The following is a 14408-nucleotide window of genomic DNA, read 5'->3' as shown; positions in this document are numbered from 1 at the left end:
TGAATAGTTTTGTCTTCATGCAAGCAAGAAATAGATTTTTTTTTCTCTGTGCTGAAGAGTTTGCTCGCTTTACTTTATGGAGCTTTCTCGGAGCTGGCATTAGAATATTTTTTGGTCCACTCAGCATTAGACTACTCCAAAATATGTTTTCATTTGCGTCATGTCGGTTAATTAATTATCAACAGTAATGGTACATGATAAACGAGTGTTATGTCACTCGTTTGGTATATGTCAAAAATATGGCGCAGCGACCTGTCATTACGAAACATCGACAAAAAGTTCGCAACCAAGGAATGGTCGTATTGTGTTGTCGGTTCCATTAAACCTTAGAGCGCGTCGTAAGAGAAGTAGAGAATATGTCAAGCTGAAATCAACCGCGAATCAGTGAAGCATTTCTCCATGTCTCCTTTTTGCAATTTACTTTCGAGGTTAAAGAGTAAGACGAGTTACCATCGGCACCTTCTACACTATCAGTACACAATAAGATACTCCCTCCCGCGCGAAAAGAATGTCACGGATTTATCTAAATTTGGATATATCTATACAGTAGATAATGTCTAGATATATCCAAATTTAGATTAATCTATTTTGCAACAGCAGGAGAAAGATTTATTTCACTTTGCCGAAGAGGTTTGTTCGCTTTCTTCATGGAGGTTTCGAGGAATACCAAGTAGGTGTGTTGATACACTCTGGGTACTGATGAAGAAGGTAAGAAACTCTCAAGAGAAGGTTGTGTTTGTGTCACTAATCATCACTGGGAGGCAAAAAAAAAAAAAAAAACTCTGAGTACTGACCTGCGCTGTCTTGGGTTAGGGTTGTGGTACTGAGGCAGCTAGTTCCTAGGAGTGACACGGCTTTGTTTCTCTGTGCCTCGTCTCCTCACCATTGCGCCTGGAGGTTGGCCAAGACAAGCCTTCGTTTTGTGGTGTTTGGAGGTGTGTTGTAAGCTGTTATGCATGGTGTGTAGCTTGAGGGGGCCTGCGTGGAGTCATCGTCATTCGTGGCTTGTATCGTGTTCATTGTTTCCAATCTTAATGCAGAAGACGTGCAACTTGCATGTTCTTGAAAAACAATCACGTAGCTTGAATGGATTTTTGCTCTCAAGTCTCACCAGTTCAAGAAAGGCACCTGTACCGAAGGTAGGGCTGGCAGGCATGTGAAAATATAATGTATCTTTTGAGTCCTTTGCTTCTTTTTGCCACAGAACAAATGCAAACTGTTAAAGTAAATAATTTTTTTATAAAAGATAAATACCATATCAAGATAATAACAAGTACACCCTACACAATGGTGAAGGGCGGAAATAATTTGAGGTATGTCAAACTCTAAAAACAATTGTGCAAAGAACAAAATAGTCCGGAAACATAATGATATATATGATTCAAACACAATCACTCATACAATAAAAATAGAAACATATTTGATTATAATTAAAACCTACAAACATACCAACAATGTCAGCTCAATTGCAGAGCTTTACCTTTCTAAAAAATCTTTTGCAATTTAATGGAGCAAGAATTTTGAATATCTCTTGGTCGGTTATCAACTCGGTCTTGATGATATTTGTCTCCAAGAAATCAATTTTAACTGTTGTCTTCGCCACTGTTAAAAGCAACGCGAACTCAACGAGGTGATAATAACATTGGAGAAACATGATGTGCCTTTAAAAAATCAGAAAATCTCTTAAGTCTCAAATTCTCCACGTATCAATGATAAATATATAAAGGTTATCTTACTATGATCAGTTTGAGCCCGCCCGTGAGGGGACTTGGCATGGCATCATAAGCAGACAGTATATATGCTGAGCTGTAAGAATGGCCCGCGTCTGCCAGCGCCCAGCAGCCATTTCTTCCACAATCCCTTCATCTTCTACCAGCTCTGCCTCTGCGGGTCTAGCAGTTACCTAACGCTCGCCCATGTCCTACATGCGCCATTCTTGCTCGACAAACCCTAAACCCCTTCCACGCGCTCGTACTCTCGCCCGAAACCCAGCTCCTCCTAAGCAGTAAGCACTGCGCGCGGAGAACACAAACGGCGTTCGTTTCGCGCCGCCGTCGGCATCGACCTCCTCCCCGTCGCCGTAGCCGTCGCCGGGACCAACCACCGTGTTCCCGAGCTCTGCCACGTCCAGGCGATCTTTTCTGCCGAACTTCTCGTCCCATTGCAATCAGCACCCGTCCTCGTCACCCACGTCGCTCTCTCCCGCCACCTCCGTTTCTCCTTTTTTCGCTGCTTGCTTCCATACGCGTCGCTGTTGCCGTATAGCTGCTTTCGTATGTTCATTTTTATATCAGGGGAAGAAGCGAAATGGTAAAAAGCGGAATAGATGGGCGACAGGGAGACCGTGCACTTGGCCGCCCCTCCCACGGCACCGGCTTAGTTAATTAATTAGCTTCTGTTTTCTGTCCAAGCTGTGCTTGATAAAATACTTAGGGAGGCGATTTAAGGTTTAGTGAGCTGATGGGTTCTTTAATCCTCAGTCGACGTCGCAAGCTCCATGATCTGTAGCTACCTGTCAAAACCACTGAAATTCAAGTTCAGATTTAGGGTAAAAACAAGTTCTAAGCTCTATGAGCAGAGATTTAGGAAGTTCTGTTTAGCGCTAGCTAGCGTACTGAAGAATATGTTTAGTTGTGTACTTGTGTCACGTCAGTTGTTACGAACCAACAGTAACGGTACTACATAAAGAGAGTGTCATGTCACTCGTTCGAGAGATGCGTCGAATATGTGGTGCCGCGACTTGTCATGACCAAACACGGCACATATATGTACGAGCGTTAATGGGTGTTATGTCACTTAATTAAGTACAAACAGTTAGACAGTCAAATATGGTGCAGCGACTTGTCATGACCAAATACTGCATATATATGTACATATTCGAATATATGTTTCATATTGTGCTATCATGCCAGTTAAACTGTTAATTAATTAGCAAACAGTAACGGTACAACGTAAAAGGAGTGTTGTGTCACTTGTTCGAAATATGGCAAATATATGGTGCAGCGACTTGCATGACGAAACACTGCATATATATGTACATATGTTTAATTTATTATCATGTCAGTTAATCAGCTAATTAATTACCAACAGTAACGGTACTACATAAAAGTCACTCGTTCGAAATATGTCAAATATATGGTGCAGCGACTTGTCATGAGAAAACACCGACAACAATCTCGCAACAAAGGTATGGACGGTACGTAACTTGGCTTGGACCTTCCACATGATGCTGAACTGCAACATATTAACCACTTGTCATCGTTTCATGAAACCTAGGAGCGGGTGATAACAGTAGTAGAGAATATGACAGCTGAAGTTAACTGTGAATCGGTGAGGCTTCTCCCTATCCTTGTTTCCCATTTACATTCTCACGATTAGAGCAAAGACGAATTAACATTCTCAGATTCTACATGGTCAACTCGGAAAAAGATTTTTTTTCTTTTTGCAACAAAAGAAAAGTTCTTGTACTGAACAGGTTTAATCGCTTTCCTTCATGGAGTGTTGGAGAAGACCAAATATCTGTGTTCATAAGACGCTATAACCTAAGTAAGCCAAGAAACTCCGAAGATAAAACCAAGTTTGTGTCACTAATCAGAGAGGTAGATACTCAAAAGATCATCATCGCCGTATTTAAGATGAATGGGGTTGCACGCACCAGTCCAAGAATGGCACACTGTAGCCCGGCCAGTTCGTTCCTGAAAATGCTAAGATGTTATATATCTAGGCTGTGCTAAGGGAGGGTGCTGTATCTCTAAAGAAATCTGCCTCTGCATTTGGGTATTTTTGCCACCGAACATTTAAAGCAAGGGGAGGCATCAGGCTTTCCCTGAAGGAAGAAGCAAGGGGAGGGCACTGCCATCTTTCCTCGCACTAATATTTGAGCCCAATGAATTCATACTGCAACGGCGCTCTTGCAGAGTAAGTTTACAGATGACAACTAACTGCACGGCAATTTTTGAAGCAGAGATATCAGTATCAACCCTATCAACTTTGGTGAAACTTCACAATTCTTCCCGCCAAGTTTGTCGCACAAAATTCCTGCATTAGTTTTGGATCCCCTTCTGTAGCATTCTGCAGAATATGAAACGGTATTTCACACATGATTTGCAAAAGGGTTCCTACACCCCCAGCATGGTTCGAAATCTTGTGCCAAAAGGAATCTTGAAATGTGACTTGATGTCTAGCCTAGCTAGACACGGCCACCATAGCTGCAGTGGCCGAGAGGATCTAAGGTTGATGCTGAATTGCTGCCTTGATTTGACAATCACCCTACTCATCCCACCATGTTCACAACAAAAATGCTAAGCAGAGCACCTGCCTTGAATTAACCAAACAAGTATTTTTCTAAATGATTATCATACGCAACAGGATTTCAAAATACTTAAGCGCAAAGATTCCAACATATTCAACTATTGCTACACCCTACAACTAGACAGAAAGCGTACATCTACCACAAATAATACATCCCCATGATGAAGCATGAGAGGGACATTTCAACCAAAAGTTAAGAGACGTTGCATCTAACAACCAATCAGAATGGACCTAGGTTTTGGGTGTCACACAAGGCAGACGTGCCCGCACAAGGCACCAACCTGAAATTGCAGAAGAATCAGAAATTCCAACTCAGACAAAACATTGCTTCCAAACAGTCATGCATGCAACCGTTGAAGGTTAGGCAGTGTGCGAAAAGCAGAATTATTATTCGATGACTTTCTGCTCATTTATGACGTTGTCCACCTTTACCATGCCTTTATGACGCAAGTTCTATCAGACAAACCTTACTGGAGCTGTTGCCTATCTCATTTAGAAACATCAACAGACAACAGGCTACGCCTACGAGATTACTTATGATCAGATGAAGACATGATAAGCCCACATCTTTTGGTGAGAAGTTTTACCAAGTAAGCATAATTTCCCTCTTAGATTTTGATACAACCACTCTGCTCACAGAAAAATGTGCTAAACTTGAATGGACAGCCCAAAAGAAGCAAAATGAACCCCAGTTTGTTAAAATGTGCTCCAAAAGACTCTTTTTGCAAACTCAACACTGCACTATCATACCTATATTGCCTACGTTTCTTTCCCTTCTGGACCCACCCTAGCCATGCATCCAACTCAATCGAATGTCTACGGGCCACACACAAAATAAATTCCAACGAAAGTTTTAGTTGCACTGGAAAATTCTCCACTTAGCTCATTAATCTCAAGCAGATAACTGTTGATCATCTGCTTCTTCCGGTGTAACTGTCAAAATCACAGATACATTGTTCGCCCTTTGCACAAGAACTTTGCATTGCCTTCCAACCTTGTCCCACATGATGTCAATAATCTGCAACGAACACTGTATTAACTCGTTTATAAAAAGAGTAATCTGATCCTCTTGAAATGATATCTCAGAGTTCGATGTACAGAACACTGGAATGAAACTCCAGAAGCGCATGAAATGTTATATACAATAGGTACCAGAGAGAGAAATCATCTTTGGCTCATAGGTGTAGATGCTCCCGTTGTCAAAAAAGTATATTTCTAAATATCAAAAAATTTCAAAAAGAAATTCTGGGTGTACATCTTGACATTCTATGTTCGCACACTATGTTTCGCAAAGAAATGACATTTTTTATGGGCTGTGTAAAAAGGAAACTTTTCGGTGATTCAAAATAGCTTTTTACGTGACATATTTTTATCTTTTTTACGTAGGCCACAAAAAATGTCTTTTTTCCACAAACTTTTGTGAATGAACATAGAATGTCCAAATGTACATCCGGGATTTTTCTTCATAATTTTTCAACATTTTAGACTAAACTTAAAATGCATTTTTCTTAATAGGTGCATTTAGACCTATGAACCAAAACACCACCACTGTTCTAGCACCTGGCTTAAATCATTTTAGCATCATTACTTTAACTTCCGTAACATGGTATCACACGGAATCATTGCTACTTTCAAACAAGGAATATTGCAAGTGATAATTTTTTTTAAACCCACAACCAGAGGTTAGCCTAGTTACCTCTTTCACGCTTTCCACCGGTTTACCATCAAACTCAGTGACTACGTCCCCAGGAGCAAATCCTGCACGTTCAGCTGGGCATCCTGGTGTAACCTGGTTGTTCACTCATCTAGCGTCAGCATTGCCAAACTCATGCTAAAACATACCACAGAGTGACACTTCAGAAGAATAATTAGTCAGAACCAGCCGGAAACATAAAAAATAATGGGCATTGAACTGTGATAATTAGAATTTTACAACAAATTTTATTGTAGCACTGTAGTGGGGGATTCAAGAGTAAATCATCCGGGCTGCACAGTGCCTCGTCATACGAGACGAATTAAAAATAGCTTACCACTGAAACGAGGACACCTTTCCTTACATCTGGAAAAGAACTTGATCTTTCTTTAAGTTGTGCAATGATCGTTGGCTTAAGATCAAGCATTTTTAAACCAAGCCACGGATGGACAGCTCTCCTGCATAGCACATTAGAGAAATCTAAGTACCTGCTAAACATACTACGATATATTCCGAAACAACTAGGCTCACAAAGCAACATCATGTTGGATTTTAGTAAAATTTGCAACAGAGACAAAAAGACTGGAGATGATTGCATAGCTGAGTACAACAACAACAACAACATCATCAAAGCCTTTTTCCCAAGCAAGTTGGGGTAGGCTAGATATGAAACCCAACAGAAATGAAAGTAAGCCAAAACAAGAACGAGAAGGAAAAAAGAGAGATTGCATAGCTGAGTATATTATCATAATCCTCTGTACCAGCCAGCATACTTCATCTTGAAATCCTATACTTGCAGGTGTTGTGCAGCTGTAATACTTCTGTAATCCAAAGAATCTATTTATAAACGTAAATGCACACAGCTTGCTACCAATCAACTAATTTCTTGTATATAAAGTGGAAATTCTACCATCATGCCACTTTATTTACCTCATAGAATGCCTAGTTTGGCAAAATAAATGTTCTATACTTCTAGTCACTCCGAATGTGCAGGTCATAGCCCAAAGTAAACAAAGAAATTCCCAATTGGGGGCGAACTACAAAGCAATGTACAATAGTTAAATGCAACCGGCATTATACAACTGAGAAGTCATACCCATTTTTCTTGAAGTGCTCCATTATTTTCACAGTAGAGTCAATTGGTACTGCAAAGCCCAAACCATTACCAGATTTAGCTTTCAACACATTAACTCCAATGATCTCACCATCGAGGTTAGCAAGAGGGCCGCCAGAGTTTCCCTGTAGCTTGCAAATATGTCAACTGTTTGTTCTAGAGAAAATTAGAGAGCAAAACAGACCACATATGTTTGTATTAGGAACATATGAGGCTACATCGGCAACAATGAAAGGAACGGGTGCCTTGTTTTTTAGGATTAGTGTAAGAAGAAAGCAGGTACACAAAACAAGATGGCATTGGCAATGATCAGTTTTGGCAGGCTACATCTTTCATACCAAAGTATCAAACTGCTTGTTGCGTTCAAGAAAATATAACAACAAATCTATGGTTACCACCCAGAGTGAATAATAGATCAGAAAAGAAAGTTGAGTGTCGTAACAGAAGAAGGTAAATGACAGCTAAATAGCTTAAGCTGCTACTTATAGTTTCAGATTTTGCTTGTTCTGTAATTTTTAACGTCTTCATAAAAACTGTTGGATGTATGGTCCTCACCCTTACATGGAGCTCTTAGGAATATCATTTCAACTCATGATTTTTCAGATCTACTGTACACGATCAAATATATATAATTATTGGCAAGATGTAACTGAAATTTCCCCTATTTGTGAAAAAAGGCTAAATGGATTAGCCCGCTATAGCCCGGCTATAGCCTTTCTTAGCTTCTGAAAATGTCGAGGCTAAATGAAATAGCCTGCTATTTTAAACTATGATACAATACTGCTATAATGTTTCCACTTATTTAACTAATTCATATATATGCATGTTCACATAGGAAGTATGAGATTTTACCACATTAATGGGACAATCTGTTTGTATGTACTCCTTTCGTATTCCTCCAAGACCAAGATCACTGCTTTTCCGGTCAACACAACTACAAGAAAGGGGTGAAAGTGGAACACTGAAGTCAACAAATAAATAGCAAGCATGGAATCAGAAGCGAACCAGTAGGTTAGGGTTTTAGTGAAATATTAACCTTACAATGCCAGCTGTAACTGTGTTCTGTAGGCAAAGAGGGGAACCCAAAGCAACAACCCATTCACCTGGTAGAATTTTAGATGACGATCCAAGCCTTGCAGCTGGTAAAGGTGTGCTGGATTTGATCTTCACAATAGCGATATCTGAGTGGCAGTCAGCATTTAGAACAACGCCTTCAAATTCACGGCCATCTTGTAAAGTCACTGTAACCTGTTACAGTTGACCCATTTCTGAGGTAAGAAAGATAATATCTAACAAACATGTATTGAAAGCTATTCTCCTGGATCAACCAAAATGCTGCTGGAACATTTTTAACAATGAGGAAGAGGATGCAAGAGTAACTAAAGGATGTACCTTAAGCACCATTACTGTTTGGTAATTTGTTAGAAAAGGGACATTATCTACTCCTTAGTTCACTCGAATATTACCACTACTGCTGGAGTATTATACATTTATACTGTGGCTTTCACTCGAATTTTGGTCCCATGCTAAAGCCTAGAATTTCAACCCTACTACTTAGTTCCACTATCTTGGCTGGTTTATAACTTGAAAGAATTGTAAAGGACTAAGGACATTCCGTTGAACCATGCATAGAGTACCCAAACATTTACTGAGTAAATTCACAAGCACATAGAGTACCCAAACATTCACATGTGTAAATTTTGCCAATTTCGTTTACATCCAAGAAACAGCATTCACCCAGGAGCAGCTGAGCAGGTTCTCCTGTAAAGACTTTGGGATTCCAACATTTGGAAAATCAACAACTCATATTCAAGCATGATAATAGTTTCATTTGATGAAGATAAACTCCTACAGATACTGTCGGCCTGTAATGAGTAACTCAAAATAAACACCGAGAGATACTGGTAGTGCCAAATTAATAACCTTTCCACTTAGGACTGCTTTCGTGCTTTCAGTATCTGGAACAAGATGGGCGCATGTCAATATCGTTCCATCTGGATCTATGATAGTTCCTGATCCAACGCGCTTAGTTTGCGCCCATTGAGTTTCTACAAGAAATAGTTGCAGATTTACTAAAATAGCTAGTGAAACAGGTAATAAGTTTGACAACATCTACTGCAGTTACATTCACACCTTGCACAAAAGAAATGTTCACAACAGAGGGAGCAACTGCAGCTGCAGCCTCGGCAATTGAATTCCTGCTTAGACATCTCGAATGATCTGAGTTTCCACCAGAACCTTGGTTGCTCAGGTTAGTGGGTGGAACCAATGCAGATGCAAAGGAAATTATGATAGGAAACCTCCCTGTAAAAAAAATTGAACACCGTAAGATATTTTGAAAAGTAATCTCTTAGTAAATAACAAGATACATAGGCAATTATTGGGCGAAACATAGTGCTACATGGGCACGTTGCTATAATGTATAGGTTGATAATGTACATGGGTTTGCACATAGTGTTCGCCCCTGCCAAAACTGGTAATCAACTGGATCTTTAAATCACACCTCAATTTAGTTTAACTAGTCGTTCAGAACAAATGCACACATGTTACTATCCTGATTGCGCACTCTCAACAAATTCTCACATTAATCTGGTTGAAAAGGACAACAACTAAATTCTAGTTACATTATTTTAGACACAGTTGTGTGCCGAGATAGAATTTGTTCCACTTTCGCAGCTAAATACTTCAATCTTGGTCACTTAATTTTTTAATGAAGAAATAAATGTACTTTATCATTTCAAAGAACAATGTGCAGGTCTATATGGGTACTACTAATACAAGCATTAGTTTCTGTTGGGATACTAATCACCTACACTCTTCTCGCTATTGCAATTCCCAAAGAATGCCTCCTTCTACTGCTGTATCCCTCCACAACCTAATGAGATTCCCTTTCCTCTATCTCCTCAATGCCAAATTGCCAAGCTTTACTTTTTTTTTGGAAATCTAATAATCATCAGCAAGGATGCCTTTGTAGGAAATGTTTAATTTTTTTGTAAACGTTGTGTCATTCTTTCAATATTTACTTGTTGCGAAAAATAGCTAATTTGAAACCAAAGAAAACCGTGTGAATACACGGGTGTTGCCGCATAAACAACAGGTTGCTGGCTCCAATATCGAAGCTCTCCGCATGGCACCACAGCGCACTTGAAAAAACTAATCATCGGGAATGGAGAATTAATTAGTGACACGACCTGCTCGTACGTAGGTGGACAACCGCGAGCTAGACCGGGCAAACAAATCGAACCTTGCCACGGGGAGAAGAGGGGGTTGCTGGAGAGGAGTCCCGTGGATGCGGTGGACAGGAGATGGCGGAGCGGCGTGGAGGCAGACACGGTGACGGCCGTGGTGGGGTCGAGGATGCCGCCCGCTCCTGCTCCCGCTGCGGCGGCGCCGGCGGCGAGGAGGAGGGTGGCACGGCGCGCGTTCCGGAACATTCTGGATGGTTCGCGATCGCTTTGAAATTGGATTGCGGGAGAAAAAAAAAAAGTGGTCTGCTGCGAGTGACCCACTTGCTTGGTGAACCACTGGGCCAGTCTGCGGCACTTTAGCGATGTAGAAGAGCGCGTTTGAGCCCAACCACGGACGGGCGACGGCCCACCTCGCACGAGGTGGTTCCAGAGATTTTGTAGTGTTTGTTCAAATCGGCTTCAAAATATTTTGACCCGCAAACTGTATGCCATGTTTATGATCCGATCTCACTACCATTTCTCTACGGAGTAGATGAAATATTCAAAACTAAACTCCATGTTGTATTTCAACTACTCCTTCCGATCCTAAAAAATTGTCGGATAACACATTTTACAAAAAGCAATTCTACTAACTGTTGGACATTTTTTTAGGATCGGAGGGAGTACTTTTTGTTCGCCTTCTGACATCCGACGTTAAATAAAATTTATGATGGATTAGTGTTAAAGTTACCATGTGCCAACTTCTTAACTTGCATGTTATTTGCCTATAGTACCAGGAGATTTTGTTTTTGTTACTATCAAAACATAACCATGAGTGATCTAGTCTCAAAGCCCTCGTCGATACAAAAATATGGTGTCGAAAACGGATTGCGAATGAATATACATACCGAGTGGACAACAATTTGGGTTCCGCCAAACAATTTTAAATGTGTTGATGCCATTTGTTTTGTCCTTTTCTTTGTGGCTTAGCAATTTCACATTTTCTCACATGTGCATTTTTGTCAAATTATCATGCAAAGTACAATTACTAATAGGTTTTGCAAAAAAAAAAACATTTTTTCTACCGGGTGAAAAATAGATTTTCTCCGTCTAGAGTTTCCCGTGTCCCACTGAGTTTCGCCTCATTAAATTCCAATTCTCATCACGCACTAGTAGGAAAAGCCTCATCAGTGGCGCACGAAAATGGGCTTCTGTGGCGCACGGGAGGTGCGCCACAGAAACGGCGTCACAAAAATAAGGTTTCTGTGGCGCATCGGCGATGCGCCACGGAATTGAGGTTTACGTGGCGCACTAGGTCCGGTGCGCCACAGAAATAAGTAGTTCTGTGGCGCATGAGATATAGCTGCGCCACAGAAATATGTGCGCCACAGAATTATGTTTTGGTGCGCCACAGAACAATCTATAGGTATACTCGATTTTGTGCTCCCTGGTGTATTATACTGGTTTTATACACCGTATACAGGTTATATACTGATATAATATAGATAGATATAATATGGACATATATAATCATCACAGCATCATCACATTACTTAGAGCCCGATCGAGTTATACATATAGCTCCATACAACTCATAATCCATGCAAATTAATTAAGTTCTCATCATCTCTAGATACAAACGAAGTGACACCGGCCGCCGCCTACACTAGGATGAAATAGAGTACCGCCGCGACGATGGTGAGCAAGAGCGAGAGCACAAGGAAGGTCTTCATCTTGCTCTTGTTCGCTTGGTGCGCCCTCCACTTGGCAACCGCCTCGTGTCTAGTCGGGTACCCTTTGTAGCAGCTTGCCGCTGAACTTGTGCACTTGTTTCTTGCACTCCTTCCACTCCTCGTACACTCCCGGAACCCGCCCCTCGAACACGACGTAGTACGTCATCTCTATGGACACAAGGCATATTAGTATATAACGCAATGGAAAGAGTTAGAGGGTTCACATGCATACATATTCACAAGAATTAAAGCAAGGAAATAATAATAAACCTAAAAGACATATAGCATCGGTATCACATAAGTAATATGGTTCAACGATAACGACAACAATAGTAATTGAAGTCCAACAACGACGACCACCATTTCTAGCAAATTAAGCAAGTTTAGTTTACAACACAGTACAAATTGTCCATCGATTCAAAGTAATGCTAGGCACACCGGCCTCGGTCAACGAGACGTCTTCTTGAGCGGCTCCGGGAACGACTTGTACAAGTCCTTCGTCGTCCACGTCCTTCCATCACCCTGCCTATGTAGGCGTTCTTCGATATCCCTCTTAGGCAACGCTCTGACTGCGTGTAAGAGCCCCGATCCGTTGGATACATCTTGTAAGATAATTTCCGAGAGCTTTACTTGGATGCGATGGAAGTCTTCTCTAAGATCATCATCACTGATTTCCCCCGACATTTTAATGCGGTTTCGCTTACTAGGTGGCAGAGACATCATCTCTGCATCCTCGACAAACCCTTTAAGGTGATGGAGGACATAGAAGGTCTCCTTAATGCTGCCAGCTGGCTGCTTGATACAAGGGAAGTTGATCACGTGCTTGAACCCGATCTTTTTAGTGTCCGGCCTGATATATTGCCCATTCTTGTCGAAGGTGCCTCCATTTTTGGAGTAGCCAAGGATAGCCTCATCGAGAACACCCCTTATTCTCTTGTAGTCTTTCTTCGTCGTCGTACTCGACGAGTCGAAATACTTGGGCTAGTGACCACTTTGGATCTAGGATGATGAGTGTGCGGTATTTGTCCCTGCTCAACACATGCAATTGAAATGGAATGTTGGAAATGATCGGCAATGGAAGAAATATATAAGAAAGCATAAGTTACGACGGCCGTGAGCGGATGTGTACTTACTCGGGAAAGACGAGGCGGAAGAATGGTGTTGCTCTCTTTGTGCATGAGCATGAAGTTACGGAGGTACCGCACCGCCTTGGTCCGTGTCCTTGAGCCGTCCTGGAGCTGGCTATCGCGCATGTAGTAGGGATCCGCTACCGCGATGTGGCGGGGTCTCTCTCGTTGATCTTCATCCGAAGATTGATCGCGTATAGGCGGACCAAGTTATAGTCGAGCCGTTTCGAGTGAAATAGATTGAAGACGTCCTCGAACGCTATGAAGAAGATATCCGCGGGGTCTTCATTGACGAAGTTACTGGTCGGACGGCACCTTGACCGAGAACACCGGGTAATTTGGATCCTTTTCTTTAAGAAGGACGCTCTCTTGATAATGAATAGAGTGCTTGCAAAGGGAGCATTGGTCCACTTGCGAGGTGTTCCATGTCCGGAGGCGGTATTGGTTTACCGGCTTCATGACACGGGGCAAGCCATCCGGTGTAGGTGGTACCATGTCGTCGGCCCGGATCCTCTTAGGAGCAGGGCTGGCTCGAAGATGCGCCCTTCTTGGCTCCTCTCTTCCTTGCCTTCTTCACCGACCTCACTGGGGGTGCTTGGTGGTGCTGATGGTGGTGCTTCGGGTCTTGGTGGTGCTTCGAGGTCGGCTGGGGTTGATTTGGGTGGCTCCCGATGATCGTCTTACGCAGCGTGTTAGGGCTGAAAACGGTAGCGAGGCTTGACTTGAGCTGGATTGCCGGCCTCCGGAGGAGTGTCTTGAGAAAGACCCGTGAAGACCAGGCGCTGCTTCGTCACTGTAGGGGGACGACCAAGTTGATCGCCGTGTGTGCGGAAGGCTTTTTCATCCATAGGAGGCATGTACATATCTTGACTGCAGGCGCCAGTGTTGATGTAGGCATCGATGTCATCATCATCATCTACATCGTTGCCATCAAGTGGCGCCATGTCCTGGACCTTAGGTGGTGGCGGTTGCGATGCCGCCGCTTGGCGTACCGTGCGTCTAGTTGACGGTCGTTGCGGTAGCGCTCCCAACAAGCTGTTTGTGGCGTGTGGTGGTGGCGGCGATCGTCGGTTCCTTCCGGGTGGCGGCGGCGACCGCCGGTTCCTTCGGGGTAGTGGGGGCGGCGACCGCCGTTTCCTTAAGGGTGTCGTCGGCTGGCGATCTTGGGCCGGATGATAGGGGAGGTGGCGTCGGTGCTTTTCTTAGCACTCGGAAGACCCCCCCGGACGAATGCGGTTCTTCGGCCATTTCATAACCCATGAG

At 42.5% G+C, this 14408-nt stretch overlaps 1 protein-coding gene across 1 annotated transcript; it reads right to left on the bottom strand.

Annotated features, from left to right (window-relative positions):
• Positions 1-5011: 5011 nt before the first annotated feature.
• Positions 5012-10552, bottom strand: LOC124699772 (putative protease Do-like 14). Its single transcript, XM_047232020.1, has 9 exons — positions 10363-10552; positions 9245-9422; positions 9042-9171; positions 8155-8366; positions 7971-8052; positions 7101-7243; positions 6342-6462; positions 6008-6100; positions 5012-5329 (listed from the first exon to the last, which is right to left on the bottom strand). The coding sequence occupies exons 1-9, from the start codon at positions 10550-10552 to the stop codon at positions 5204-5206; spliced, it is 1275 nt and encodes a 424-aa protein (XP_047087976.1). The 3' UTR covers positions 5012-5203.
• Between the last annotated feature and the right edge of the window lie 3856 nt (positions 10553-14408).

Source organism: Lolium rigidum, chromosome 3, assembly GCF_022539505.1.
Source record: "Lolium rigidum isolate FL_2022 chromosome 3, APGP_CSIRO_Lrig_0.1, whole genome shotgun sequence".
NCBI classification, from domain to species: Eukaryota; Viridiplantae; Streptophyta; class Magnoliopsida; order Poales; family Poaceae; genus Lolium; species Lolium rigidum.
The sequence above is the reverse complement of the archived record's forward strand: the minus strand, read 5'-3'. Positions and strand labels throughout refer to the sequence as shown.